The 27,348-nt window shown below is 44.0% G+C and overlaps 1 protein-coding gene across 1 annotated transcript in view; it reads left to right on the top strand.

The window, feature by feature from the left end:
- Window positions 1-27,348, top strand: part of pappa2 (pappalysin 2) — a 416,790-nt gene that overhangs the window by 202,914 nt on the left and 186,528 nt on the right. The window contains exons 10-12 of the mRNA XM_043700014.2: window positions 8,754-8,950; window positions 17,586-17,738; window positions 18,848-18,983. Of these exons, the coding sequence (XP_043555949.2) occupies window positions 8,754-8,950; window positions 17,586-17,738; window positions 18,848-18,983 (486 nt within the window). The remainder of the gene's footprint in view (window positions 1-8,753; window positions 8,951-17,585; window positions 17,739-18,847; window positions 18,984-27,348) is intronic.

The following is a 27,348-nucleotide window of genomic DNA, read 5'->3' as shown; positions in this document are numbered from 1 at the left end:
AACCCATCAGGGCCAGGAGATTTATCAATTTTAACACCTATTAGCTTTTCTAGAACTTTCTCTTTTGTAATGGCAACCATACTCAACTCAGCCTCCTGACTCCCTTTAATTGTTGGGATATTACTCATGTCTTCCACTATGAAGACTGACGCAAAGTACTTATTAAGTTCTCCTGCTATTTCCTTATCTCCCATCACTAGGCTTCCAGCATCAGTTTGAAGTGGCCCAATGTCTACTTTGCCTGTCGTTTGTTTCTTATGTATTGAAAGAAACTTTTATTATCATTTCTAATATTACTGGCGAGCCTACCTTCATATTTGATCCTCTCCTTCCTTATTTCTCTCTTTGTAATCCTCTGATTGTTTTTGTAGCCTTCCCAATCTTCTGATTTCCCAGTGCTCTTGGCCACTTTATAGGCTCTCTCTTTTTCTTTGATAGATTTCCTGACTTCCTTTGTCAGCCATGGCTATCTAATCCCTCCCCGGATAATCTTTCTCTTCTTGGGGATGAACCTCTGTACAGTGTCCTCAATTTTACCCACAAACTCCTGACATTTTTGCTGTACTGTCTTCCCTGCTAGGCTCTGCTTCCAGTCTATTTTCATCAGTTCCTCTCTCATGCCCTCATAATTACCTTTATTTAACTGTAACACCATTACATCCGATTTTGCCTTCTCTCTTTCAAACTGCAGACTGAACTCTACCATATTATAATCGCTGCTTCCTAAGTGTTCCCTTACTTTAAGATTTCTTATAAAGTCTGGTTCATTACATAGCACTAGGTTCAGAATAGCCTGCTCCCTTGTGGGCTCCATGACAAGCTGTTCCAAAAAGCCATCCTGTAAGCTTTTACCTGGTTTGGTCACTAAAGCTTTTGATACTTCTGCGTTCTCTAGACCACCTCCTTCTGTGTCCTTTAGACCTCCACATTCCGTGACCTTCAGACCACCTCCTTCCGTGACCTTTAGACCTCCACCTTCCGTGACCTTTGGACCTCCACCTTCTGTGACCTTTAGACCACCTCCTTCTGTGACCTTTAGACCACCTCCTTCTGTGACCTTTAGACCTCCACCTTCTGTGACCTTCAGACCACCTCCTTCTGTGTCCTTTAGACCTCCACCTTCCGTGACCTTTAGACCTCCACCTTCTGTGACCTTTAGACCTCCACCTTCTGTGTCCTTTAGACCATCACCTTCTGTGTCCTTTAGACCTCCACCTTCCGTGACCTTTAGACCTCCACCTTCTGTGTCCTTTAGACCTCCACCTTCTGTGTCCTTTAGACCTCCACCTTCTGTGTCCTTTAGACCACCACCTTCTGTGACCTTTAGACCACCACCTTCTGTGTCCTTTAGACCACCACCTTCTGTGTCCTTTAGACCACCACCTTCTGTGACCTTTAGACCTCCACCTTCTGTGTCCTTTAGACCTCCACCTTCTGTGACCTTTAGACCTCCACCTTCTGTGTCCTTTAGACCTCCACCTTCCGTGACCTTTAGACCACCACCTTCTGTGTCCTTTAGACCACCACCTTCTGTGTCCTTTAGACCACCTCCTTCTGTGTCCTTTAGTCTTCCACCTTCCGTGACCTTTAGACCACCACCTTCTTGTTTCTCGATTCGGAGATGCCGGTGTTGGACTGGGGTGTACAAAGTTAAAAATCACACAACACCAGGTTATAGTCCAACAGGTATTTCCAATTAAACCTGTTGGACTATAACCTGGTGTTGTGTGATTTTTAACTTTCTTGTTTCTTGGCATCCGTTCTCCTCTGGGAATGTTATGTACTGACCAATGTTGCACCTTGCCGGAGGTCATTTAAATTGTCTGCTCAACGGCTTTCACTGGAAACTAATTCCAGGAGTTCGTCATGCTTTGCCTGAAAGATATTGATCCGGTAATCTTCCATAAAATATTTTGAATATACAGAACAGAAGCAGGTCATCCTACTTTATCACTCAAACATCCCCCAATCCATTCTGCTAAGGGTCCAGTCCTTTCTTGTCCCTCGTGGGCTGGTCTATATTCCCTTTCAATGGCTCTCTCTCTCTCCCTTCGGCCAATCAACAAGCATTGATCTATTCTAATTCAGTTTTCCAGTCTTCTATGCTATGTCATTTCAAGTGCTCTTCTGAATCAATCTTAAATGTTCCTGCTTCTCCTGGGTGAAAATAAATTTCCTTAAATCCCAACTAAACCTCCTGCTCCTAACCTTAAAACTGTGCCCCCTGTGTTGACCTGTTTACTAAGGGGAAATGTTTCTCCCTATCAATCCGATTGTGCCCTGTCAGATCAACACAGGTCTCTGTCAGATCTCTGTAAACCTCAATCGGGAACTTCCCCTCCCCCCACCGAACTCAGCCTTCTCCATTCTAAAGAAAACAACACCAGTCTATCCAGTCTCTCTTCATTGCTGTAGCCGCTCATGTAGTCACAACCTTCCTATAGCATGGTGACAATTTAATGCATTGATACTATTTGACTCAAGCAAGATAGTGAGCTCCACAAGTGGTAACACTGGGAGAGGTTTAATGCTGTCCCCTCTAAATGGCGGTGAGGGGTTGGGGAGGGGTAGTGACACGTGTTCTGGCATGGATGTTAGAATCCACTGTCTTCCAGCCTCCATGATAGGAAGGCTATGGGTGGTCTCTCTGCCACTCATCATCCCCCTTTCAGGTTGTGCCATGTTAACATGTCTTCATGGATGTGGCTGTTCTAGACTCTGACTGATAGCTCTTGGTGGGTGGAACCTCTGCCCCCCACTCCCCCCTCCACCAGCATTCATGATCTTGAGGAAAGCCCACTGCCGTCCTATTAAATCCCTGAGAGACGCTTAATACGGTAGATCTTCCATTGTACAGGGGAGGTGCATCTCCCACCAGCTCTCCAATCGCTGCCATTTTAAAGCACCTGCTCTGTCTTTGTGCACTCTTCCAAACACCTCTGTTAGTCAGCCCTGAGTCTCATGTGAATAGAGACCCAATCTGATGTAACATCCACTTGCTGGTATCATCTGTAAAACCTAAGTTTTAAACATTGTCCTTGTTTTTTGAATTATTTCTATTTTTAAAAATTTGTTCATGCGTGTAGGTGTCACTTAATAAGCCAGCATTTATTACCCATCTCTAATTGCCCAGAGGGCAGGTGTGAATCAGCCATGTTGCTGTGGGTATGGAGTCACATGTTGGCCAGACTGGGGAAGGATGGCAGATTCCCCCCTCCTTTCAGGATATTAGAAGTTACACTGTTGTCATGAGGCTGTTTTCTTTCAATTCCAGATTTTTACTGTATTCAGACTTCACCATCTACCTTGGTAGAATTCGAACACAGGTCCCCAGAACATTAGCCTATGGTTGTTGTTTATTAGGCTAGTGACATTTCCAATATACCATCACCTCTCCTATCATGTCCAGCTTGTTATCCATGATTGGATATGTTTTAAGTTTTCTTCTTAAACTTGAATATGTCATATTGGTCAATCCGATGAAGGTCTTCAAATGGGACAAGGCAACTTTACTTCATTGTTGCTCATGACTGTGAATTAACAGGGCATATACAGCATTGTAACAAGCCATTCAGCTCAACTTATGTAAGGTGATGTTTACGCTCCACACAAACTTCCTCCTTTCTTTCCTAATCTAACCATATTATCTCTCCCTAAATAATGACGCCACCATTGAACACCAGCTTTCATTCCCAGGACTGTTACTGACCTAATCTCCTCTGGAGATCTCCCCTCCACAGCTTCCCATTTCATAGTCCTCCAACCTCATACAGCTTGCTTCTGCCTCCTTCCCAAAATCCACTACTGGAACTGTCCTGGTAGACCTATCATTTCAACCTGTTCCTGCCCCACTGAACTTATTCCTTCCTATTTTGTCCCTGTTTCTCCAAGCCCTTGTTCTGTCATTTCTCAACTACATTTGTAATTCTTCTGATACTTTATGTCGCTTTCACAATTTCCAGTTTTCCAGTCTGAGCCGTCTCCTGTTCTGTCCAGTTCCTCTTCACATCCATCCTTACGTCCATCCTCCATTGTGATGTCTGAAGGTTCTTAACTTCTTCCTCGAAAAGAGGCCTATCCACCTCCACCCTCCTTCGGCTGACATTGTCCAAAGATGTGGCCATGGATATCCATACGGGTCCCAATTATACCTGTCTGTTTGTGGGATATACCTTATCACTGTCCAACTCAGGCCCCCAACCACAACTGTTTCCCCAGTACATCGATAATACCATTGGTGCTGCTTCCAGCTCTCTCTCTCTCGAACTGGAAAAGTTCATCACTTTGGTTGCAATTTCCATCCTTCTCTCACCTTCAGGTCTCACCTCTGACTCTTTGCTGTTCTTCCCTTGGCTTTACCGTTTCTATCCTGGGATAGCATGTACACCAGTATCACTGCAAACCCATTGACTCCTGCAGCCACCCAGATTGCACCTCCTCACATCCTCTTCCCTGCTTTGCATTCTCTCAGTTTCTCCGTCTCCATCCCATCTGTTCTGATGATATCATCTTCCATCAGTGAACCTCTGGCATGACCTCTGTTTTCCTTCCCTGAGGATGCCTCTCACCGTTGCTGGAAGGGTCCTTAACCATATCTGAGCCATCTCTAGCACCTCTGCCCTCACCCTTTCACCTCCCTTTCAGAACAACAGTGAGGTTCCCTCCCCTCATCCTCACTGCCCACCCCACCATCTCTGCATTCAAAGGATCAGCTCCTGCCATTTTCACCACCTCCAGCAAGAAGCTACTACTAAACCCATCTTCCACTGCCCTCTGCTATCAGCATTCACAGTGACCATCCCTACATGACAGTCTGATCCACATCTCCATGACTCCTAACACTTCCTCATTCTTCCATGATTCTTTCCCATCCATTTACCTCTTCCCTCTTCACTGCCCAAGGCCTTAAACACCCCTTCTAAGTGAAGCAGTGTTTCACTTGTACTTCTTTTAATCTAGTCTACTGCTTTTGCTGCTCACAATGCGGTTTGCTTTACATTGGTAAGACTAAACACACTCCGAGTGACCCTTTGTGGAACACCTCCTCTATTCACAAGAATGACCCTGACTTTGCAGTTGCTTGTCATTTAGTCATTTCAATAAACCACCATGTTCCCATGCCAACGCTTCTCTTCAGGGCCTGCTACAGTGTTCCAAAGAAGCTCAATGCAAGCTCAAGGAACAAAGCCTCCTGTCTCCCTTGGGCACTTTACAGCTTTGAGCATCGCTATGGGATCTCACAACTTCAGAGCATGACCTCTGTACAGTGCTCCCATTGTTCATACCTCCCCCACCCTTTCTCTGGCCGTTTCTTGTTTGCCTCCTATTGACTTACTGTCTGCAGAGCTGACCCACTTTCTCCTTTTCACAGCTAACATTTACACCTATTTGATATCTCTATCTCTCCTTTACTACAATTATCACTGCTTTTCTCTTTTGCTGTGGGCACTATCACAATCTGATCATTCACTCCTACTCCCCCTCTATAACAATATGAAAAAAATACACAATTTCTCAGCTCTTTCTTTAGTTCTGAAGATGAATCATATCAGACCACCACCATCTGTGTCTAGCATTTATTGCCCATCCTTAATTTGCCCAGAGGGCTGTTAAGAGTCAGCCACATTGCTGTGGGTTTGGAGTCATATTTAGGCCAGACCAGGTAAGAACATTTGATCCAGATTGGTTTTCCCCCAACAATTGACACATCGTCATCATTAGACTCTTAACTATTAACTGAATTCAAATTCCACATCTTCCATTCCAGGATTTGAACCCAGGTGCCTGAAACGATACCTGGGTCTCCAGAGTAATAGTCCAGCGATAATGCCACTAGACCATCACCTCCCCTTATGCTTACAGCAAAAGGGACGCTTCACTCAGACCCACCCCATTCCCGTGACTCTGGGTATCCTTGGCCAATCCATCTCGCCTGCACTTCCCTGGACACTACGGGGCAGTTCAGCATTGTTAATCTATCTATTCTTCAAATCTTTTGGACTATGGGAGGAAGTCAGAGCACCCAGAGGAAACCCATGCAGACACGGGAAGAACTCCACACAGACAGTCACCTGAGGGTGGAATTGAATCCAGGTCCCTGGAGCTGTGAGACAGCAGTGTTAAAGAGAGAGGATGGTAATGGGGCAAGAGTAGAACCAAAAAATGGTAACAGCAGATACATTCCTAGTTCTAAGTAGTGCCAGCTTATTCTGTTTTTTTATCCACAGTTTGTGTCAGCCAGAATTGTCCCAGCTGATCGAAGCATTAACTAGAATTCCAAATTTTGATCATTGGCACTTCTCTGCAGCTTGTGATCTGTTCGAGCAGTGCTGTTCCTGATTACCAGCGTGAGTCTTGTGGAACTATGTGACAGGGCTAATGCGGCTCAGCAGAGGATGGTGTCTGGCATGCTGCCCATTTTGTACTCATGTGTCTCACATGAGGAGAGGTTATATATCAATTGGGTCTGAACGTATTCAGAGCGTTTACGCTTTGCCCACTAGCTGCATATGTTTCTTCACTTTGTCTTTAGTCTTGATGTGATGTGAAATGTTGGTGGGCTGGCTCTAATGTATGGCGGTTGAATAACACCAGTCAGTTAGATTCTGTTAATTAGTGGATTTAATTAGTTCCACGTTCTTCTGCTTTGAGTTCAGTGTTGTTATAGACACCAATCTTTCTCATGGTAAAGCCTTCCGAAAAACTAGTGAGTTTTTCTCTTTTATTTTTAAAAGAGAAAAGGATTGCTCTTAATCCAAACCATTACCACACCGTGTCTCCTGTTGTTTTCATTCAGTCCACATGGGAAAATGGGGATGGGTCAGTGGAACAATCTAACCTTCATAATTGGTACAACCTGCCAGATGACCATTGACCCAAAACATCAGATATGCTTTATAGGAAGAGCAATCACACATCTGGAGGTGGCGACCCATTAATAGGTGATTGAGAAGGAGCCTAGAGGAGAATAAGTAACACTGAGTGCCGGCACTTTGTTTTTTTACTGGTGTCCGCTCTCACGCACGACTGAAAGCCAAACCTTTGAATGGCTGTGTTTCTGGCAGCAACACTTCACACTGTCAATTGCATTTGCCTTAAAGTAAATCCTGATCTGGGCAGTTGTAAGAAAATACATTTAGTCTTTCTTCTCTAGAGACTGGAAATGTTCATTAGGTCGCAGTAACATGCCGTCCTTCCTAAATATCAAAGAAAGTAATATCATAGAATCCCTACAGTGTGGAAGCAGATGATTCAGCCCATCGGGTCCACACCGACCCCCTAAAGAGCATCTCATCCAGACCACCCCTCCCATCCCCGTGACTGCATATCTCATGGCCAAACCACCTCGACTGCACATCCCTGGACACTACAGGGCAGTTTAGCATGGTTAATCTATCTAATCTTCATGGCTTTTGGACTATGGGAGGAAGTCAAGCACCCAGAGCAAACCCATGCAGACACAGGAAGGGCATGCAAACTCCACACAGACAGTCACCTGAGGGTGGAATTGAATCCAGGTTCCTGAAGCTGTGTCACAGCAGCGCTAATCACTGAACCACCCTCAGCTATTGACTGATGCCTTCAAATTTGATGAGTGAACTCGGTTTTACTTCAAACCCTCATGTACCACTTTAAGGCAAAATCAAAATGGACATTTGATGGAGAAAGGAAGAGAAGGATATATAGATCAGAGGATGTGAAGATGGGTGGGAAGCAGATTCATATGTAGCAGAATAGTTGGGCCAAAGGGCATGTTTCTGTGCTAAAACATTCCTTTTAGTGACACATGACTCTCCCTCTGGTGTCTAACATGTTTCTGCAAATCTCTCTCCTGGATGTTTTCACTTTCCAAAGTGTTAAGGTTGTTACTTGTATGGACTGAATGTTCCATTTTACTGTACTGTTTCAGCAGCTGATGTCTGTATTCTGGCACCACAACCCTGAGGAGACTTGAAGCTTACAACTACATTCATCCTTCTGGTGCAGAATTTAAGTCCTGTTACAAATACTGGCTGGTTTTGAGCTCTGACTTGTGGAGGGAGGTGAAAATAGCGCAGGAGGCGTAGGACACAGCCACCACTTTCCCACTCCTAGTATAGCACCTGCTAGGTCCTGGTGTGTTGCAAGACTGTAGAGATGGGTCAGCGTGAGGAACTCCTGCTTGCTGCTGCACGTTTGCGCTTGATAGTATTGCTCATGCCACCTTGGCTTTGTGGACCCATCGCTGAGTCAATCGATTACATATTCAAGCAAACCAGGCAAACATTACCAGGTAGCATTTCAAATCTAACATTAAGCTCGCTTTTTGGGCACCTTCTTTGCAGCTGTAACTTTGTATTCCTCGCTCTGTTCAATCACCCTATGATCATTTGTATGTTATGATCTGCACGCAAAACAAAACTGTTCACTGTACTTAGGTACAATGTGACAATAATAAAATCAAACCAAGTTACTGTACAGTCCTGAGGAACCTGCTGCATTGACAGGGAGACATTAAATGGTTCCTGCTATTGGTAAAGAGACGAGCAGATGATTATTCCTGCAGTCCTGCCTTCAAACACTAGCATCAAGACTGATCGATCATCGTGGTGATGTTTGTCTGATCCTTTCTGTGTTCAGCTTGGGTAGTGTATTTACTGATAGACTAATAGTCACAACGTTTCTCATTGACTCAGTGCATGGAGAGTGCCTGGTGATATTGCTGGTTTAAGTGGTCAGACACTTCATGTAAATTCCACTCTGCCTTTCCTTAGGCGAGCCCAGCCTATGTTATGTTCACGATGGGGATGGAGTCTGTGAGGAGTTTGAGAGGAGAAGTAGTGTTCGTGACTGTGGCTTTCCGACACCAGAGGGTTTCACTGACCAGTGGGCAGCACAGGCCTTCAGCCCTCACCAGGATGACAGGAGGTGTCCGGTTAAAGTGGTAACTGGCCAACCTGCCTTAACTAAGGTAGGCAAAAAGTTGAGGCCAGTCGATGAATATGAGATAAGTATGAACAAATTAACAAGGTAAGGGATCCTTCAGGAGATTAGGATCAAGAAAGGAGCTTTGCATATGTCATATATCACAACATTAAAGGATTCAAGTTCTGTTGGGTTACATTATTGCATTTGTTCTTTGTAAATCAATTCTGTGCAGATTTAATGAATAATGGTTCTCGTTTCTTTGTATCAATTAGCAATATTAGCATGTGCTCACTCTGGTATCCTAAAGATTAACTCTGTTTCTCTCACTCCACTCATGTTGCCTAACTGGTTGGGTTTTATTTTCCCTCTGTTTTGTTATACCAAAAACCCAGTTAGGAAATCTTGTCAACTTTCCCTTCAGCATTTACACGTTGCTTTAGAGACAAAGGAAACCTCTTGCAGTTACAAAGGGAGTTGGTTTGGGTTAATGAGGCCTACCTAGTATTCCTACTGTCTATCATTTTAGTCAATAAGAGAAAAGTCCATTTGCATAGGGTCCTTCAAACAAGGAAGGAAGAATATTGGGGACAAAGGAAGCAAAACAAAGCAAATTAACATTTCTCTTTTCATGGCATAAACAGAGACGTAGTTAACTTTGTGTTTCTCTGTTGCTATGAAGGTGTAGGTAGGTACTGTACCTTTAAGAGCGAGCGGAAGCTGGCACGGACCTAGAGTGGCACAGAGCTTGCAGAAAATTTTAAAATATAACATTTGGCAGTGAAAACAAATAGCTGGAGCTGCGTTGCCATGGTACACAACAAATTTGAATTTGGCCAGTTAGTTTAAATTATGCCCCAAGATACCAAAATGCAATCAAATTTGAATTTTAATCTTTTGATGACATCAAACCAGTGAGATGGATTGATGTTTTTGGGTATATAAAATCGGACATTTAGAATGGCAAAGGGTGGCAAAAAGTACCAACCAACAAAGATATGGCCTGCGGAGCCTCTCTCTGAAAGGTACCATTTCATATGTAACAGACAGTGCAGCTTTCCCCTGTAGACATTCCCCTCAGCAATAAGTATACCGTTTTGGATACTGCTGGGGGGGTTGGCCTACCAGAGGAAAGCCATAGCAGTCAGTTCTCTGGCACTGAGCCTGACACTGTGGCAAAGAAAGGAAGGGGGCAGAATAGAAAAGTACTCGTGGTAGGGGACTCGATAGTTAGGGGAATCGACAGGAGATTTTGTGGTCAGGATCGGGATTCCCGGAAGGTTTGTTGCCTCCCTGGTGCCAGGGTCTAGGACGTCTCCAATCGGGTGTATAAGGTTCTAAAAGGGGAGGGCGAACAGCCAGAAATCGTGTTACATATTGGCACTAATGATATAGCCAGGAAAAGGATCGAGGATATAAAAAGTGATTTCAGGGAGTTAGGATGGAAGCTGCAAAACAGGACGAACAGAGTAGTGTTCTCTAGTTTACTACCGGTGCCACGAGATAGCGAGGTGAGGAACAGGGAGCGGGCACAGCTTAACACGTGGCTGCGCAGCTGGTATAGGAGGGAGGGCTTCAGATATGTAGATAATTGGGATGCCTTCTGGGGAAGGTGGGACCTGTACAAGAAGGACGGGTTGCATCTGAACTGGAAGGGGACCAACGTCCTGGGTGGAAGGTTTGCTCGAGTAGTTCGAGAGGGTTTAAACTAGTATGGCAGGGGGGTGGGAACCTGAGCTGTATACCGGAGGTGAGAGTTGATGCAGATGAGGCAATAGCAAGAGGTAGACCAGCTAGTGGGAAGGATTTTCATGGGAAGGAACCAAGGGATCAGTTAAAGTGTGTTTGGTTTAACGCAAGGAGTATCAGGAATAAAAGTGATGAACTTAGAGCATGGATCAGTACCTGGTGCTATGATGTTGTGGCCATAACGGAGACATGGGTTTCTCAGGGGCAGGAATGGTTGCTGGATGTTCCAGGGTTTAGAGCATTTAAAAAGAACAGGGAGGGGGGAAAAAGAGGAGGGGGTGTAGCACCACTAATCAGAGAGGGTATCACAGCTATAGAAGCTTCCATTGTCGAGGAAGATCTGCCTACCGAGTCAGTATGGGTGGAAATTAGGAACAGCAAGGGAGCAGTCACCTCGTTAGAGGTTTACTACAGGCCCCCCAATAGCAGCAAGGAGATTGAAGAAAGCATAGGTCGGCAGATTTTGGAAAAGTGTGGACGTAGTAATGGGTGTAATGGTTGTAATGGGTGACTTTAACTTTCCCAATATTGATTGGAATCTCCTTCGAGCAGAAGATTTGAATGGAGCTGTTTTTGTAAGGTGTGTTTAGGAGGGTTTCCTAACTCAGTACGTTGACAGGCCGACAAGGGGAGAGGCCATTCTAGACTTCGTGCTCAGAAACGAGCCGGGGCAGGTATCAGATCTTGTGATGGGAGAGCATTTTGGTGATAGTGACAACTGCCTCACATTCTACATAGCTATGGAGAAGGAGAGGATTAGGCAAAATGGGAGGATATTTAATTGGGGAAGAGGAAACTATGATGCGATTAGACATGAGTTAGGAAGCATGGATTGGGAGCAATTGTTCCATGGTAAAGGCAGTATAGACGTGGAGACTGTTTAAGGAGCAGTTGTTGCAAGTGATGAATAAATATGTCCCTCTGAGACAGACAAGAAGGGGTAAGGTAAAGGAACCTCGGATGACGAGAGCGGTGGAGCTTCTCATCAAAATGAAGAAGGTAGCTTACATAAGGTGGGGGAAGCTAGGGTCAAGCTCAGCTCTAGAGGATTACAGGCAGGCGAGGAAGGAGCTCAAAAATGGTCTGAGGAGAGCCAGGAGGGGGCACGAGAAAGGCTTGGCAGAACGGATTAGAGAGAACACAAAGGCATTTTACACTTATGTGAGGAATAAGAGAATGGTCAAAGAAAGAGTAGGGCCGATCAGGGATAGCATAAGGAATTTGTGTATGGAGTCTGAGGAGGTAGGGGAAGCCCTAAATGAGTTTTTTGCTTCTGTCTTTACGAAAGAAACAAACTTTGTAGTGAATGAAACCTTTGAAGAGTAGGTGTGCACGCTGGAATGGATAGAGATAGAGGAAGCTGATGTGCTGAAATTTTGTCAAACATTAAGATTGACAAGTCGCCAGGCCCAGACCAGATTTGTCCTCGGCTGCTTTGGGAAATGAGAAATGCAATTGCTTCGCCACTTGCGAAAATCTTTGCATCCTCGCTCTCCACTGGAGTCGTATCTGAGGACTGGAGAGAGGCAAATGTAATTCCTCTCTTCAAGAAAGTAAATAGGGAAATCCCTGGCAATTACAGACCAGTAAGTCTCACGCCTGTCGTCTGCAAGGTGTTAGAAAGGATTCTGAGGGATAGGATTTATGACCATCTGGAAGACCATGGTTTGATTAAATGTAGTCAACACGGCTTTGTGAGGGGCAGGTCATGCCTCACAAACCTTATCAAGTTCTTTGAGGATGTGACTAGAAAAGTTGATGAGGGTCGAGCTGTGGATGTGGTGTATATGGACTTCAACAAGGCATTTGATAAGGTTCCCCATGGTAGGCTCATTCAGAAGGTCAGGAGGAATGGGATAAAGGGGAACGTAGCTGTCTGGATACAGAATTGGCTGGCCAACAGAAGACAGCGAGTGTTAGTAGATGGAAAATATTCTGCCTGGAAGTCTGTGGTGAGTGGTGTTCCACAGGGCTCTGTCCTTGGGCCTCTACTGTTTGTAATTTTTATTAATGACTTGGATGAGGGGATTGAAGGATGGGTCAGCAAGTTTGCAGATGACACAAAGGTTGGAGGTGTCGTTGACAGTATAGAGGGCTGTTGTAGGCTGCAGCAGGACATTGACAGGATGCAGAGATGGGCTGAGAGGTGGCAAATGGAGTTCAACCTGGATAAATGCGAGGTGATGCATTTTGGAAGGTCGAATTTGAAAGCTGAGTACAGGATTAAGGATAGGATTCTTGGCAGTGTGGAGGAACAGAGGGATCTTGGTGTGCAGGTACATAGATCCCTTAAAATGGCCACCCAAGTGGACAGGGTTGTTAAGAAAGCATATGTTGTTTTGGCTTTCATTAACAGGGGGAATTGAGTTTAAGAGTCATGAGATCTTGTTGCAGCTCTATAAAACTTTGGTTCGACCGCACTTGGAATACTGCATCCAGTTCTGGTCGCCCTATTATAGGAAAGATGTGGATGCTTTGGAGAGGGTTCAGAGGAGGTTTACCAGGATGCTGCCTGGACTGGAGGGCTTATCTTATGAAGAGAAGTTGACTGAGCTTGGACTTTTTTCATTGGAGAAAAGGAGGAGGAGAGGGGACCTAATTGAGGCATACAAGATAATGAGAGGCATAGATAGAGTCGATAGCCAGAGACTATTTCCCAGGGCAGAAATGGCTAACACGAGGGGTCATAGTTTTAAGCTGGTTGGAGGAAAGTATAGAGGGAATGTCAGAGGCAGGTTCTTTAAACAGAGAGTTGAAAGAGCATGGAATGCATTGCCAGCAGCAATTGTGGAAGCAAGGTCATTGGGGACATTTAAGAGACTACTAGACATGCATATGGTCACAGAAATTTGAGGATCAGTGGTCGGCACAACATCGTGGGCTGAAGGGCCTGTTCTGTGCTGTACTGTTCTATGTTCTATGTTCTATATGAAAGTTGTGAAGCAGAAAACCAAAGAAAAGACCCAGGTAAGGACAAACGAAGATATCAAGGATACAGTGACAACTGACTGGTTTTGAAGCGTGATTTTTAAAAAAAATCTTAATCGGGGTTTTTATCAGAACAGTATTATAGAGTGGGAGAAAAAGATAGGTTTAATAGAAAGGAGTTGTAAGTAGTTGTTGTCTAATGTTCTGTTTTGGACTTAAAAAATTATTTTTTTTTAAATTTCAAAAATATGCTTTATTCATAAAATATTTTGATGGACTGTACAGTTGGTCATGCCATACATACGTAAACATTCCATTTCTTTGCATACAGAGATCAGAATTTATCATTTGTATATACAGGTCTGTACGTTTATCAATCATATATCCATATATTTACCTGAGGCGTCAGCAGAGCCCAAATGACTACGCGGGCCCCCTGTTCTTCTTTAGGCAGGCAGATGTTACACGGTGGACTTTCCCCACTGCGCCTTGGCGGCAGCTGCCCCAAGCTTCAGTGCGTCCCTCAACACATAGTCCTGGACCTTGGAATGTGCCAGTCTGCAACACTCAGTCGGGGTCAACTCCTTCAGCTGGAAGATCAACAGGTTTCGGACCGCCCAGAGAGCGTCCTTCACCAAGTTGATGATCCTCCAGGCAGAGTTGATATTTGTCTTGGTGTGCGTCCCGGGGAACAGACCGTAGAGCACAGAGTCCCGCGTCATGGCACTGCTCGGGACGAAACTCGACAAACACCACTGCATTCCTCTCCAGACTTCTTCAGCGTAGGCACATTCCAGAAGGAGGTGTGTGACAGTCTCGTCCCCCCCGCAGCTGCTTCGAGGGCAGCGTGCGGTGTGGCTGAGAGTGCGGGCGTGCATAAAGGATCTCACAGGCAGAGCCCTTCTCACCACCAGCCAAGCCATGTCTTGGTGCTTGTTGGAAAGTTCTGGCGATGAGGCATTCTACCAAATGGCTTTGACAGTCTGCTCAGGGAACTGCTCAATAGGATCCGCCCTCTTCTTTTCCCGAAGGGTCTCAAGGACACTATGTGCTGACCACTTCCTGATGGACTTGTGGTCAAAGGTGTTTTACTTCATAAACTTCTCCAAGAAGGACAGGTGATACGGAACGGTCCAACTACTCGGAGCGTTCCGAGGCAGCGAGGCCAGGCCCATCCTTCACAACACCGGGGACAGGTAGAACCTCAGTACATAGTGACACTTGGTGTTTGCGTACCGGGGATCCACGCACAGCTTGATGCAGCCACACACAAAGGTGGCCAACAGGGTGAGGGTGGCATTGGGTGTATTTTTTCCCCCGTTGCCCAGATCTTTATACATCGAGTCCCTTTGGACCCGGTCCATCTTTGATCTCCATATAAACTGGAAGATGGCCCGGGTGACTGCAGCGGCACAGGTTCTGGAAATAGGCCAGACCTGTGCCACGTATAACAGCAAAGACAGTGCCTCATACCTGATGACCAGGTTTTTTCCTACAATGGAGATCGACTGTAGCTTCCAACTGTCCAGTTTCTGCCTTACTTTGCTGATATGCTCCTCCCAAGACTTGGCGCACGCCCCAGCCCCCCCCCCCCCCCCCCGAACCAAATACCCAGCACCTTCAGGTGGTCGGTCCTGACCGTGAAGGGGATTGAGGTTTGGTCAGCCCAATTCCCAAAGAGCATGGCCTCGCTCTTGCCTCGGTTTACCTTGGCTCTCGAGGCCTGTTTGAACTGGTCACATATGCACATGAGTCTGCGCACGGACAGCGGATCCGAGCAGAAAATGGCGATGTCATCCATGTACAAGCATGCCCCCGCTGCCAGGAATAGTCACCCCTTTCAGGCTCGCATCCTTCCTGATGGACTCAGCAAATGGCTCTATGCAGTACACAAACAAGGCAGGAGAGAGAGGGCAGCCCTGCCTGACTCCAGATCTGACTGGGAAGCTATCTGATTCCCACCCATTGATTGAGACTGCACTGACAATGTTGGTGTCGAGCAGTCTGATCCAATTGCAGATTCCCTCCCCAAAGCCCATTTTGGAGAGAACATCTCTCATATACGTGCGTGATATCCTGTCAAAGGCTTTCTCCTGGTCCAGGCTGATCAGGCAGGTGTCCAACCCTCTGTCCTGCATGTAGGCGATCGTATCCCTGAGGAGTGCGAGACTCTCAGCGATCTTCCTGCCCGGCACAGCACAGGTTTGGTCAGGGTGAATCACCGCCCCCAGAGCAGACCTGACCCGGTTGGCGATTACCTTTGACAGAATTTTGTAATCCGCATTCAACAGTGAGATTGGTCTCCAATGTTTGAGTTCCTCCCTCTCCCCCTTCCGCTTATAGATGAGGGTGATGATGCCTTTCCTCATGGTTTCACTCATGGTACCTGCCCGAAGCATACTGACATACACCTCCAGCAGGTCCTGGCCAATCAAGTCCCACAGAGCGGAATAGAGCTCAACCGGTAAGCCGTCGCTTCTGGGAGTTTTATTCTTTTCGAAGGACTCGAGGGCCTTGGTCAGCTCATCCAAAGATAACGGCTGGTCCAGCCCCTCCCGTGTTCTGTCATCTAAGACCTCCGTGATAGAGGACAGGAATGACTGGGAGGCCACGCTGTCAGTCGGCTTCGCGTCATACAGACTGGCATAGAAGGATTTGCTGATCCTCATGACATCAGCCTGAGATGACGTTATCGAGCCATCTTCTTCCTTCAGGCTGCTGAGCACAGAGCTCTCTTTTGTGCACCTTCTGGAAGAAGAAATGTGAGCACGTCTCGTCCTGCTCCACCGAGCGGACCCTGGACCAGAAAATTATCTTGGAAGCCTCCGAGGCAAAGAGCGAGGCTTGCTGGCCCTTCACCTCATTGAGATCCTCTGTGACATCCACCCCCATTGTCTGCAGCAGAAGCAGGTTCTGCATACTTCCCTGGAGCTGGGACAGTTTTCCCGCCTCTCTCTCGCCTCCTGAACACCTTTGAGGATAAAGAACCTCTTGATGTTCCCTTTTACTGTTTCCCCCCAGTCCGCTGGGGACTCAAAGAGGGGCTTCACGGTTCTCCAACCTGCGTAGTCCCTCTTGAGCTCCTCAATGTTTCCCGGGGTCAACAGCTTTGTGTTCAGCTTCCACGTTCCCTTACCAGCCCGCTGCTCGTCCTGTAGGTGACAGTCGGCCAGCAGGAGCAGGACGTCGGTGGATCTGACCGTATAGGATTTATCCTGTATTGTAACACTGTTAAATTCATCTCACCACACTGTGAACATGCTGTTACTATTGACCCCCACCATGAGCTCCACCACATCACAATCAAGTTTAGCCAACCAACCGTTTGGCAGAAGTGGCCCAACTATGTAAATCCAAAGAATATGATTGGCTTGTGAGGGTCATGTCCCTTTAACACTTACCTATAGTGCTGAAACATTGCCCTTTAGCTGTTAATTACTTGTTAATTGTCATAAATCCAAAGCTGGTTAAAGAGATTAATTAGGGTTTTAACTGAACACATCTGAAGAAAAGTTTCCTGAAAGTGTGATGTGATTGAGTTAGGAGATCGTGTATATTTACTCTATAAGTAAATATAAGATGAGTAAAGATTGGCTCAAGTATCCATCCTCATTCTCCAAATGACTTTCAGGAATATAATACCAGCATCTCTGAACAAACTTGGGATGCAGTGTGAATTTAAGTAAAACTTGCAGTGCTCCATTCAAATAATTGAATCCTTACTGTCGAATTATGATGCATTTTTATGCACTTGTTTATTTACATGATTTGAAAAAGGTGCTTAGTTTCTTCTTTCAAACTTGCCTGTAGACCTATTTTGTAGTTCAGAATGCTCAACAATAAATTGATAATCATTCTGCATTCTGATTGATTTTTGTTTTGTGTTGAAATTGAAACTAGTCATTTTGCAGTAAGATTTTGGACATGTTTTAGGTATTGAGTGGCTGTTCTGTTATGTTCTGTATGCCCTGATTGTAAGAGTTGGATGTTGTCTGATCCTCCAGGTCTGTCAGACTGAATTTCTGGATGTGAATGATGGGTTGTCCCAATATGCCTGGTTTCCATGTACTGTTCCCTTCTACACTGTTAATGAATGGGACTTTAACCAGCACTCTTCATACCACAACTCTGATGCTGAAAACAAGCTGTGGCTGAAGGTAAGAAGACTTTGCTCGTTGCACTCGATGCTGCTTCTTTGGTCAGTAGAGATATATTTTTAAGAAATGCATTAAACCTTTCACTAAATTGTAGGAGTCCCTTTTGTTGCATGACACTCCAAAATGCCAGTTCATCATTTTATCTAAAGTAATAAATAGTGAGCATCAAATCACTACCTCTGTATTTTCATTTTAATTTGTCTTCTGGTTTCTTTTGCTTAAGTTACCATTGAAAATGCATATTTGATTTCACTTCAATTATCAAAATTAAGTTTCCACTGGAACAAGTATATCAGTGGAAATATTTGCACTGGAGATAAAGCAAATTACTGTTGCCTCTTCATATTGAATACCCTGCACTGGATAGAATATTAAACCAATTGGAGCATGTGATCACTCTCTTGACTATTATGCACTGAACGTTGTATAGAACCAATATCACTTACCCCTATTGTGTACCTCTCACCCTACAGTACGTTGGTTGAATCATTGTGGGCTGTCTTGATTATGTATCCCTAACTGACCATTGATCGCTTTCGCAACTTCAATCCATGTCAATTGGATGATCCAAGTTGACGCTGACTTGGGTTTAGTTAGGAGGATTATTGATCTCACTATCAGAGCATTTAAATGTGTAATGCTTTACAACTGAGAATTATGGCAGCAAATTGTAACATTGATAAGAGAATCTGTAAGTATTTGCATAGGGAGAATGTGAAAAGATTTGGAGAAGTCGGCTTGGAGTAGATGACTCCAGAAGAATCTGGCTGTGTGCTTTCAGAAGTAGTACCAATGCTTGGCTTTCTGAGCCAACATGAGGATCTTGCAAGAAGAGATTGCGAACTTGAGTTTATGACTGTAAAATCTCATTAGGTTCTGCCTTAGCCGTTCCAAAGCTGTTGGCTGTTCTCTCTCAGACACGGTGGATTTCCAGCATTTTCTGTCTTTTTTTTTTAATTAAAGAAAGAAAATACTTCAATTTCTCCCGTTTGCAGTATTTCCTCTTGTCCATTTGCTGGATTCAGCAAATAACAACAACAACAACAACAAAAAAAGATTTTTTGTAATTTCAAATGCTGCTTTCTTCATGTTTCTTTTTCAAAACTTAGGTCAGTTTTGATCACCCTGGTGTGGCCAGCTCGATTCTAATTTATTTATCTGCAGATGGTACAACACTGTATGACCAGCACCGCAAATCGGTTACAGTCCAGCTCATTGACACCAATGGACGCAACCACACTCTGGGTACGTATGCTCCAGCCAGATGCCAGGCAGACACTTCAAACCACTTTTTACCATCAATTTTGACAGCACCCTAAGTGTCAACTTCTTTTCCAACCCCTTAAAAAGGGTGGGAAGAGTAAGCCGCCCGTGAGGCCAGGAAGTGCTTGCACTGCTGAGTCAAAGAAAAGTGGAAATCCAGCGGACTGGGAGAGCTGTTTTAGAAATAAAAATGGCCATAAAGGGATTTGGAGAAAGCTATAAAAGCTGCAAAAAGCGAATATGGGGAAAAGAAACTTGTGAGGAATAGCAAAGCTAACAGTAAAAGTTCCCATAAATATGTTACGAGAGACTGTGGTACAGAGGAATGTGGGTTCATTAAAGACAGATGCATGTGACCTAATAATGACCAATAAGAGAAGGACAGGCTTCTTAGGTGTGAGTTGTGTCACATTTTACTGTAAAAGAGTGGTCCATAGGAAGTTTTAAAAAAAAATATCAATCCAAGTGAGGAACTTACATAACAACATGGTTTGGAGAAAAGAACAAGGCAAATCTCCAGGTGCCAATAAATCCCACCCTGGTGTATGAAAAGAAATACATGGAGGGAATGCTGATGCATTTGCCACAGTTTCATCATTGTCATTATTAAGTTATCCAAATTCAAGAACTGTGGCTTTGGATTGGAAAACTGCAATTCAATAGTTTTGAGTGCTAATGCAGTGTCATAGTGCTGGTTGAAATTTTGTTTTAAGGTTGTACAGTAGCATGGTCTGTGTGTTTAAGTATTGTTTCTACATGGCTTGCTGCTGTGACATGTGTTTAAATATTGTTTGTAAATTATACACTGCTGCAGCAGCAGTGTTTACAAGTTTAAAGTTGGTACAGTGCCATAGTAGCAGGGTTTGCATATTATCTTTTGGTGATAGATTGTTTTATTAATGTTCATAAATGTTTTGGTATATGAATGGCACAGTGCCATGTTTAGAAGTTGTTTACTGATGGCACTGTGACATGGTATTTGCAGATTGCGCAATATATTGCATCCGTGCACACATGTTGAGCTTAGATCTTGGAGTGATTTGGCATCATTTATATTGTGGCTTTTCACCATCCGAAATAATGATGTCAGTGTTTTTTTTTAATAATTGGAAGAGATACTGTGTCAGGGTAACAATGTTAAGCTGACTTACATTGGCATGGTGTCAGTCTTAACTTTGAGTTTACTGATGCCACAGTGCCACATTACCAAAGATTATTCCTTTTTAATCAATAATAATGTTCTTGGAACACTGTAAACATTTTAATTGTTGACGATGTAGAGTAACAGTGTCAGTGTTTAAATATTCGTTATTGATGCTGCAGTGTCAGAGTATCAGTGACTAAATATTGATTAATAATGATGCAGTGTCACGGTGTCTTGTGTTTAAATATTAATGAAAAATTATACAGTGTCATAATATCAGTGTTTAAACTTTGATTATTGATGGTGCCGTATTGCACTATAATGTTTAAATATTGATTATAAGTTATGCAGTTTCACAGCACCAATATTGATTATTGATGATATAGTGGATGTGTTGTCCCACTCGAGGTGGTGTCCTTCCTCATCTGTATGTTAGGATACTGGTGAGAGTGGGTCATGTCTTTTTGTGGCTAATTGATGTTCATGTATCCTGGTGGTTAGTTTACTGCCTGTTTGTTACAGTTCTTGCAAGGTATTTTGTAAATGACATTAGTTTTGCTTGTTTTCTGTATAGGCTCTTTCAAGTTCATTAGTTGTTGTTTTAGCATGTTGGTGGGTTTGTGGGCTACCATGGTGCCAAGAGGTTTGAGTAATCTGGCAGTCATTTCAGAGATGCCTTTGATGTAGGGGAGAGTGGCTCGGGTTCCTGGACGTGTTTTGTCTGCTTGTTGAGGTTTGTTGTTTCTCAAGACCATCAATAATACCCTTACGGGCGTAAAATTCACTAAAGAGGAAAGCAACAACGAACTGCCATTCCTAGATATCGCAGTAGAACGAACAGCCAACGGGGAACTTCAAACCAGCGTCTATGGGAAAACAACACATACGGACCAAATAGTGAACTACAAAAGTGATCATCCCAACACCCACAAATGAAGCTGTATTAGAACATTGTTTCAATGAGCCACCACACATTGCAGCGCAAAGTAACTACAAAGAGCAGAGGAAAATCACCTATACAGCATATTCAAAAAGAACGGGTATCCAATGAACACAGTCTGCCGATTTCTCAGCAACAAACCCCAACAAAGAGATGAAACATGGCCAGAAACCCTCGCCACTCTCCCCTACATCAAAGACATCGTGGAAATGACTGTTAGACTACTTAGGAGAAAGTGAGGACTGCAGATGCTGGAGATCACAGCTGAAAATCTGTTCCTGGAAAAGCGCAGCATCCAAGGAGCAGGAGAGTCGATGTTTCGGGCATAAGACCTTCTTTAGGAATGAGGAGAGTGTGCCAAGCAGGCTAAGATAAAAGGTAGGGAGGAGGGAGTTGGGGGAGGGGTGTTGGAAATGTGATAAGTGGAAGGAGGTTAAGATGAGGGTGATAGGCCGGAGTGGAGGTGGGGCGGAGAGGTGAGGAAGAAGATTGCAGGTTAGGAAGGTGGTGCTGAGTTCGAGGGTTGGGACTGAGACAAGGTGGGGGGGAGGGGAAATGAGGACACTGGAGAAATCTGAGTTCATCCCTTGTGGTTGGAGGGTTCCTAGGCGGAAGATGAGGCGCTCTTCCTCCAGCCGTCGTGTTGCTATGGTCTGGCGATGGAGGAGTCCAAGGACCTGCATGTCCTTGGTGGAGTGGGAGGGGGAGTTGAAGTGTTGAGCCACGAGGTGGTTGGGTTGGTTGGTCCGGGTGTCCCAGAGGTGTTCTCTGAACCGTTCCGCAAGTAGGCGGCCTGTCTCCCCAATATAGAGGAGGCCGCATCGGGTGCAGCGGATGCAATAAATGATCTGTGTGGACTCTGAAAAGTTCCGTAAGTTCACCTGCACCTCCACACACATCATTTACTGTATCCGCTGCACCCGATGCGGCCTCCTCTATAATGGGGAGACAGGCCGCCTATTTGCAGAACGTTTCAGAACACCTCTGGGACACCCGGACCAACCAACCCAACCACCTCGTGGCTCAACACTTCAACGCCCCCTCCCACTCCTCCAAGGACATGCAGGTCCTTGGACTCCTCCATCGCCAGACCATAGCAACACGGCGGCTGGAGGAAGAGCGCCTCATCTTCCGCCTAGGAACCCTCCAACCACAAGGGATGAACTCAGATTTCTCCAGTGTCCTCATTTCCCCTCCCCCCCACCTTGTCTCAGTCCCAACCCTCGAACTCAGCACCACCTTCCTAACCTGCAATCTTCTTCCTGACCTCTCCGCCTCCAGCCCCACTCCGGGCTATCACTCTCACCTTAGCCTGCTTCCACTTATCACATTTCCAATGCCCCTCTCCCAAGTCCCTCCTCCCTACCTTTTTATCTTAGCCTGCTTGGCACACTCTCCTCATTCCTGAAGAAAGGCTCATGCCCGAAACGTTGATTCTCCTGCTCCTTGGATGCTGCCTGACCTGCTGTGTTAGACTACTCGGACCTCTTGGCATCACGGTAGCCCATAAACTCACCAGCACACTAAAACAGCAGCTAATAAACTTGAAAGACCCTATCCAGACAACAAGCAAAACTAATGGCATTTACAAAATACCATGCAAGAACTGTAACAAACACGACATTGGACAAACAGGCAGAAAACTAACCACCAGGATACATGAACATCAATTAGCCACAAAAAGACATGACCCACTCTCGCTAGTATCCTTACATACAGATGAGGAAGGACACCACTTCGACTGGGACAACACATCCATCCTAGGACAAGCCAAACAGAGACACGCATGAGGATTCCTAGAAGCATGGCATTCCAACTGGAATTTTATCAACAAACACATTGACTTGTATCACATTTACCACTCCCTGAGAAAAAGAACAGGAAATAACATCACCACGGGAAATGATGTTACCACAGGAAATAATATCACCAACCCAAGGAAACCTAAACACCTAAATAGAAAGCAGGCCATGCCACCAATGCTTCATCTGGAGGCTGACTGCAGATGTTACCTAATATGGTGATAAAACATATTAAAATGAACCTTCCAGCTCCGCGAGCAAACCTACATCCATCAATATACTTTTTAACTATTGAGTATTAATGGTGCAGTGTCTGTTTTATTATTTAAGTATTGAGTATTTATGGTGAACTGTTACAATAAGAAAGCTAAGTATTGATTATTGATGGTTCGATGTAACTATCGATTTGTAAATATTGAGCATTTTAGGTGCAGTGTCACTGCATCAGTTTTCAAATATGGATTATTGATGGTACAGTATTGTAGTCTGTGTCTAAATGTTGATCATTACTGGTACAGTATCAATGTTTAAATATTATTGATGGTGCACTGTCATAATTTCAGAATTTAAATATATTCATGATGCAGCATGATAGTGTTGTTTAAATTCTTTTGGTTTAAATATTATTGTTGCATTCAATGTAATTATTCTGGATTCATTATTGATGCAGTACAATCACGGTATCATTGTTGAAATATTGATCACTAGTGTAATGTTACAGTGTCAATGTTTATATATTGACTATTGATGGAGCAGTATATCAATGTTTAAACATTGATCATTGTGGTGCAGTGTTACGATGTCAGTGGTTATTAATGAGTGTTGATGGTGTGGTATCACTATAATAGTAGTTAAATATTGATTATTAATGGTGTGGGGTCACTGCAACTACAGTTAAATCTAATTATTGGCGCAGTGCCTTGGTATAGTGTTTAAATATTTGTTATTGATTTGTACAATGTTGTAACATTGGTATTTTAAATATTGACTGGTGCAGTGTGGCAGTATTGATGTTTAAATATCAAATTTTTTTAAATTTTATTTTTTTAATGCAGTTTCACATTATCAGCATTTAAATGTTGAGTATTGTAGGTCAGTTGTCACAATATCAATGTTGAAATGTTTGTTACTTGATGTCGCAGTTTAAATATTGTTTGTTTATTGGTGCAATGATTCGGTATCAGTGTTTGAATTTTGATCAGTAGTACACTATCACAGTGTCGTAGTTTAATAATTGGTTGTTGATGGTGCGGGGTCACTGTATCAGTGACTAAATATTGATTATTGATGATGCCGTGTCACAGTGAGCAGTTTAAATATTAATTAGTGTCAAAGTAGTCATGTGTAAGTAATGACTATTGTCCGTGTCAACATTGATTATTGATGGTGCAGTGTCTCCGTACTAGTGTTTAATTATTGATGGTGCCCTGTCAATATATTAATGTTTAATCATTGATTCTTGATGTTGCAGTGTAGCAGTGAAGGTTAACTATTGATGATTGGTGCAGTTTCACAGCATCGGCCTTTAAATATTGATTTATTATAGATGCAGTGCCGCAGCATTAATGCTTAAATGTTGATTCTAGATGTGGCATTCTCAGGATCAATGTTTAAATTTTGATTATTAATGGTGCAGTGCCACTGTCTGAGTTTACGTATTTGTTATCGACAGTGCCATGTTACACTTCCAATGATTTTGTATTGTGTTGTGCAGTTTCTCAACATTTAAATCTTGGTGACTGTGCAGTGTCACAGTATAAGTGTTTAAATAGTATTAATGTTGTACTCTCATTTCATCGATGTTTATATGTTTTGTGTATGGTATGTAGTGTGTTATCACTGTTAATTTTTTTGATTCATGCAGACATATAGTGATATCAGTGTTTAACTGTGTGTTAGCAAGTGACTGTGGGTAAGTGCCAGTATTTAAGTAAGATATGCAGTGCATGGGAGTATTTGAGTTACTATGTTGTTTGTAAACGGTAAAGTACTCAGATGAGAGCGTTTTCTGGTCATTGAAGGGGACATTAAAGATTATATTACAGTATGAGTGTGGTCCATTGTCAAACGTGTTTGTTTTGTGGAGCATTGTATCAGTATTTAGTATTTTTATCATGATAGATGATATGTAGTCTTATGGTGTTAGTTTTCCATTTATTATTAACTGTAATACATGCTGTCGATATTTACTTATTGATTATTGATGCTATAGTGCCATGATTAGAATGCTCAAATGCTTTTTATGTGAGACTGTGGCACTGTATCATGTCTACATGTGTACAGCTGGTACTGAGCCAATGATATTAATACCTATATAATTGGCAGTGCAGTACCATGGAATCAGTTGTTGTTGACAGTACAATGTCACGTGTTGTTTGTAGATTTTTACATGGAGACAGGTTGAAAGGTTCATGGTATACAATGTCAGGTTTGAAGAAATTTTACCATGTGAAATAAAAGTAACATTGTCGAAAGTGCATTCAGTCAGGAACTTACACTGTAGACTGTTCCAAACACTGATATCCAGATGTCAAAATAGGCAGCAGTAGACTTTCAGAGATTTATAAGACTTTTATTGTACTATTATATAATAGCCTACAAATATCAGTTTCCAACTTTCCCTTCTGGAGCCTTTCCTTGTCCAGGAGCCAACACCTCACAGGGGAAAAACTTAGCTCTTGATCTCTTTTTTAACTCAACATGTTTAGAGATATTATTACACAACTCTGGAGCAGCTCTCATAGCTCAGAGGTAGGGACATTACCACTGCACCACAATGTCCCTAAATAGAATGTGGCTTTTTTTTTAACTGTGACTTTGAGATATCCCACGCAGGTCCTCACTGACTCCTTGGAAGGAACCAGTTATGAGTTCAAAGTAACCCTTGGCCGGCCAGACTGACCACTGCCCATTACCTGGTAGGTGGTGAGATGGAACCCTTGATCAAATGGACAACAGATGATGTGCAAGCCTCTGCACAATCAGCGGACCCTCTCCTTGACTGGCTAGCTGACCTGTACCAGGATCCCCTGACTGACAGAAGAACTCTTGACCACTACTTCTCTTCATGGAATGCAGGTTTGCTGGCTGTGCTGGAAAAGTTCTTACGGTGACAAAACGTCTGAAAATGAACCTCCCAGCTCAGCGAGCAAACCTACATCCAGAACCTCAACCTGGGCTACAAATCTTCTCAAAATTCGCTAACTTCTCTTCTTGTTTGAGATACGGCAGTTTGATTGATATCCATAAAATGGGTTTGCCATATATTTATTGGTACATGATGTACATGTAAGATTGGTGTAACAGTGTGCCATATGGCAACACAGTCAACCTTTTGATTGAGTGCTGATACCAGCATGTCTATAAGGACTTTCACCAACTTGCATAAATGCACCATAGAATGCTTTCTATTTGGATACATCACAGCTTGGCACAGTGACTGCTGTGCCCAAACTAGAGAGCTGTGAATACAGTCCATCACAAAAACCAACCTCCCATCCATTGATTCCATCTGTACTCTTCACTGTCTCGAAAAGGCAGACATCATCAAAGACCCCTCCCACCCCAGTTATAACCCCTTCCAACTGGCAGAAGAGATAAAAGCTAAAGTGTAACGCACCAACAGGTTCAAGAACAGCTTCTACCCTGCTGTTTTTAGACTTCGAAATGGACCTCTCAAATTCCAAATCTAACGTTGATCTTGCTTTTTGTGCACCTTCTTTGTGCCTTTGACCTTTGTATTCCTTATGCTGTTCCGTCACCCTATGATCTTTGTATGGTATGCCTGTACTGGACGCAAAACAAAACTTTTCACTGTACCTAGGTACATGTGACAATAATAAAACAAACCAACGGTGACAATCTGCCTGGTTTTATGTTTGTGCTGAAAGGCCAGTCAAAACAGAAGTGACGCGTGCCTTTTGTGGTCTGGCTGGGATGCCAGAGCACAGCAGGGCAAGCTGAGACAGGATGCACTGAAGTAGGCGCACAGCGAATGTGTGCTAAGAGAGCGAGTGACCAACTCCTGAGATGCAGTCTGCTGCAGTCATCGAGCTAGGTCCCTAGGAGCAAAGTCTCTTTGCGGCAGTGTTGAAATGAAAGGTGCTGGCTCGCTCCAGAGTGCAACATTACAGGTGCAGGAGGGGATCAGAGATGTGCCCTCATGGTATCCAGCCTCCGTGCACCAATGCCTGTGGATGTGGGGTGCACATGGTTGCCTCATTAGAGAATTCCCCGAGAATTCCCTGGTGCCATCTATCCAACATGGGATTTGGAGGGCAAATGATGAACTGGAGTCACCAGGTACCTGCTCTGCCTTTTCACATTAGGAAATCTTGGTATCTAGTTTTTATCCAACGGGTGGGAGAACAGGAGATTGCACACTGATGAGGCTAGATTGGGTAATAATGAGATTGACCATGAATATATCCCTGTTAATGGTCCCCTTGCCATGAGCTAACC

This window comes from Chiloscyllium plagiosum, unplaced genomic scaffold (assembly GCF_037043375.1).
Source record: "Chiloscyllium plagiosum isolate Xiang-an unplaced genomic scaffold, Cpla_swu_hap1 HiC_scaffold_9, whole genome shotgun sequence".
NCBI lineage: Eukaryota > Metazoa > Chordata > Chondrichthyes > Orectolobiformes > Hemiscylliidae > Chiloscyllium > Chiloscyllium plagiosum.
The sequence above is the reverse complement of the archived record's forward strand: the minus strand, read 5'-3'. Positions and strand labels throughout refer to the sequence as shown.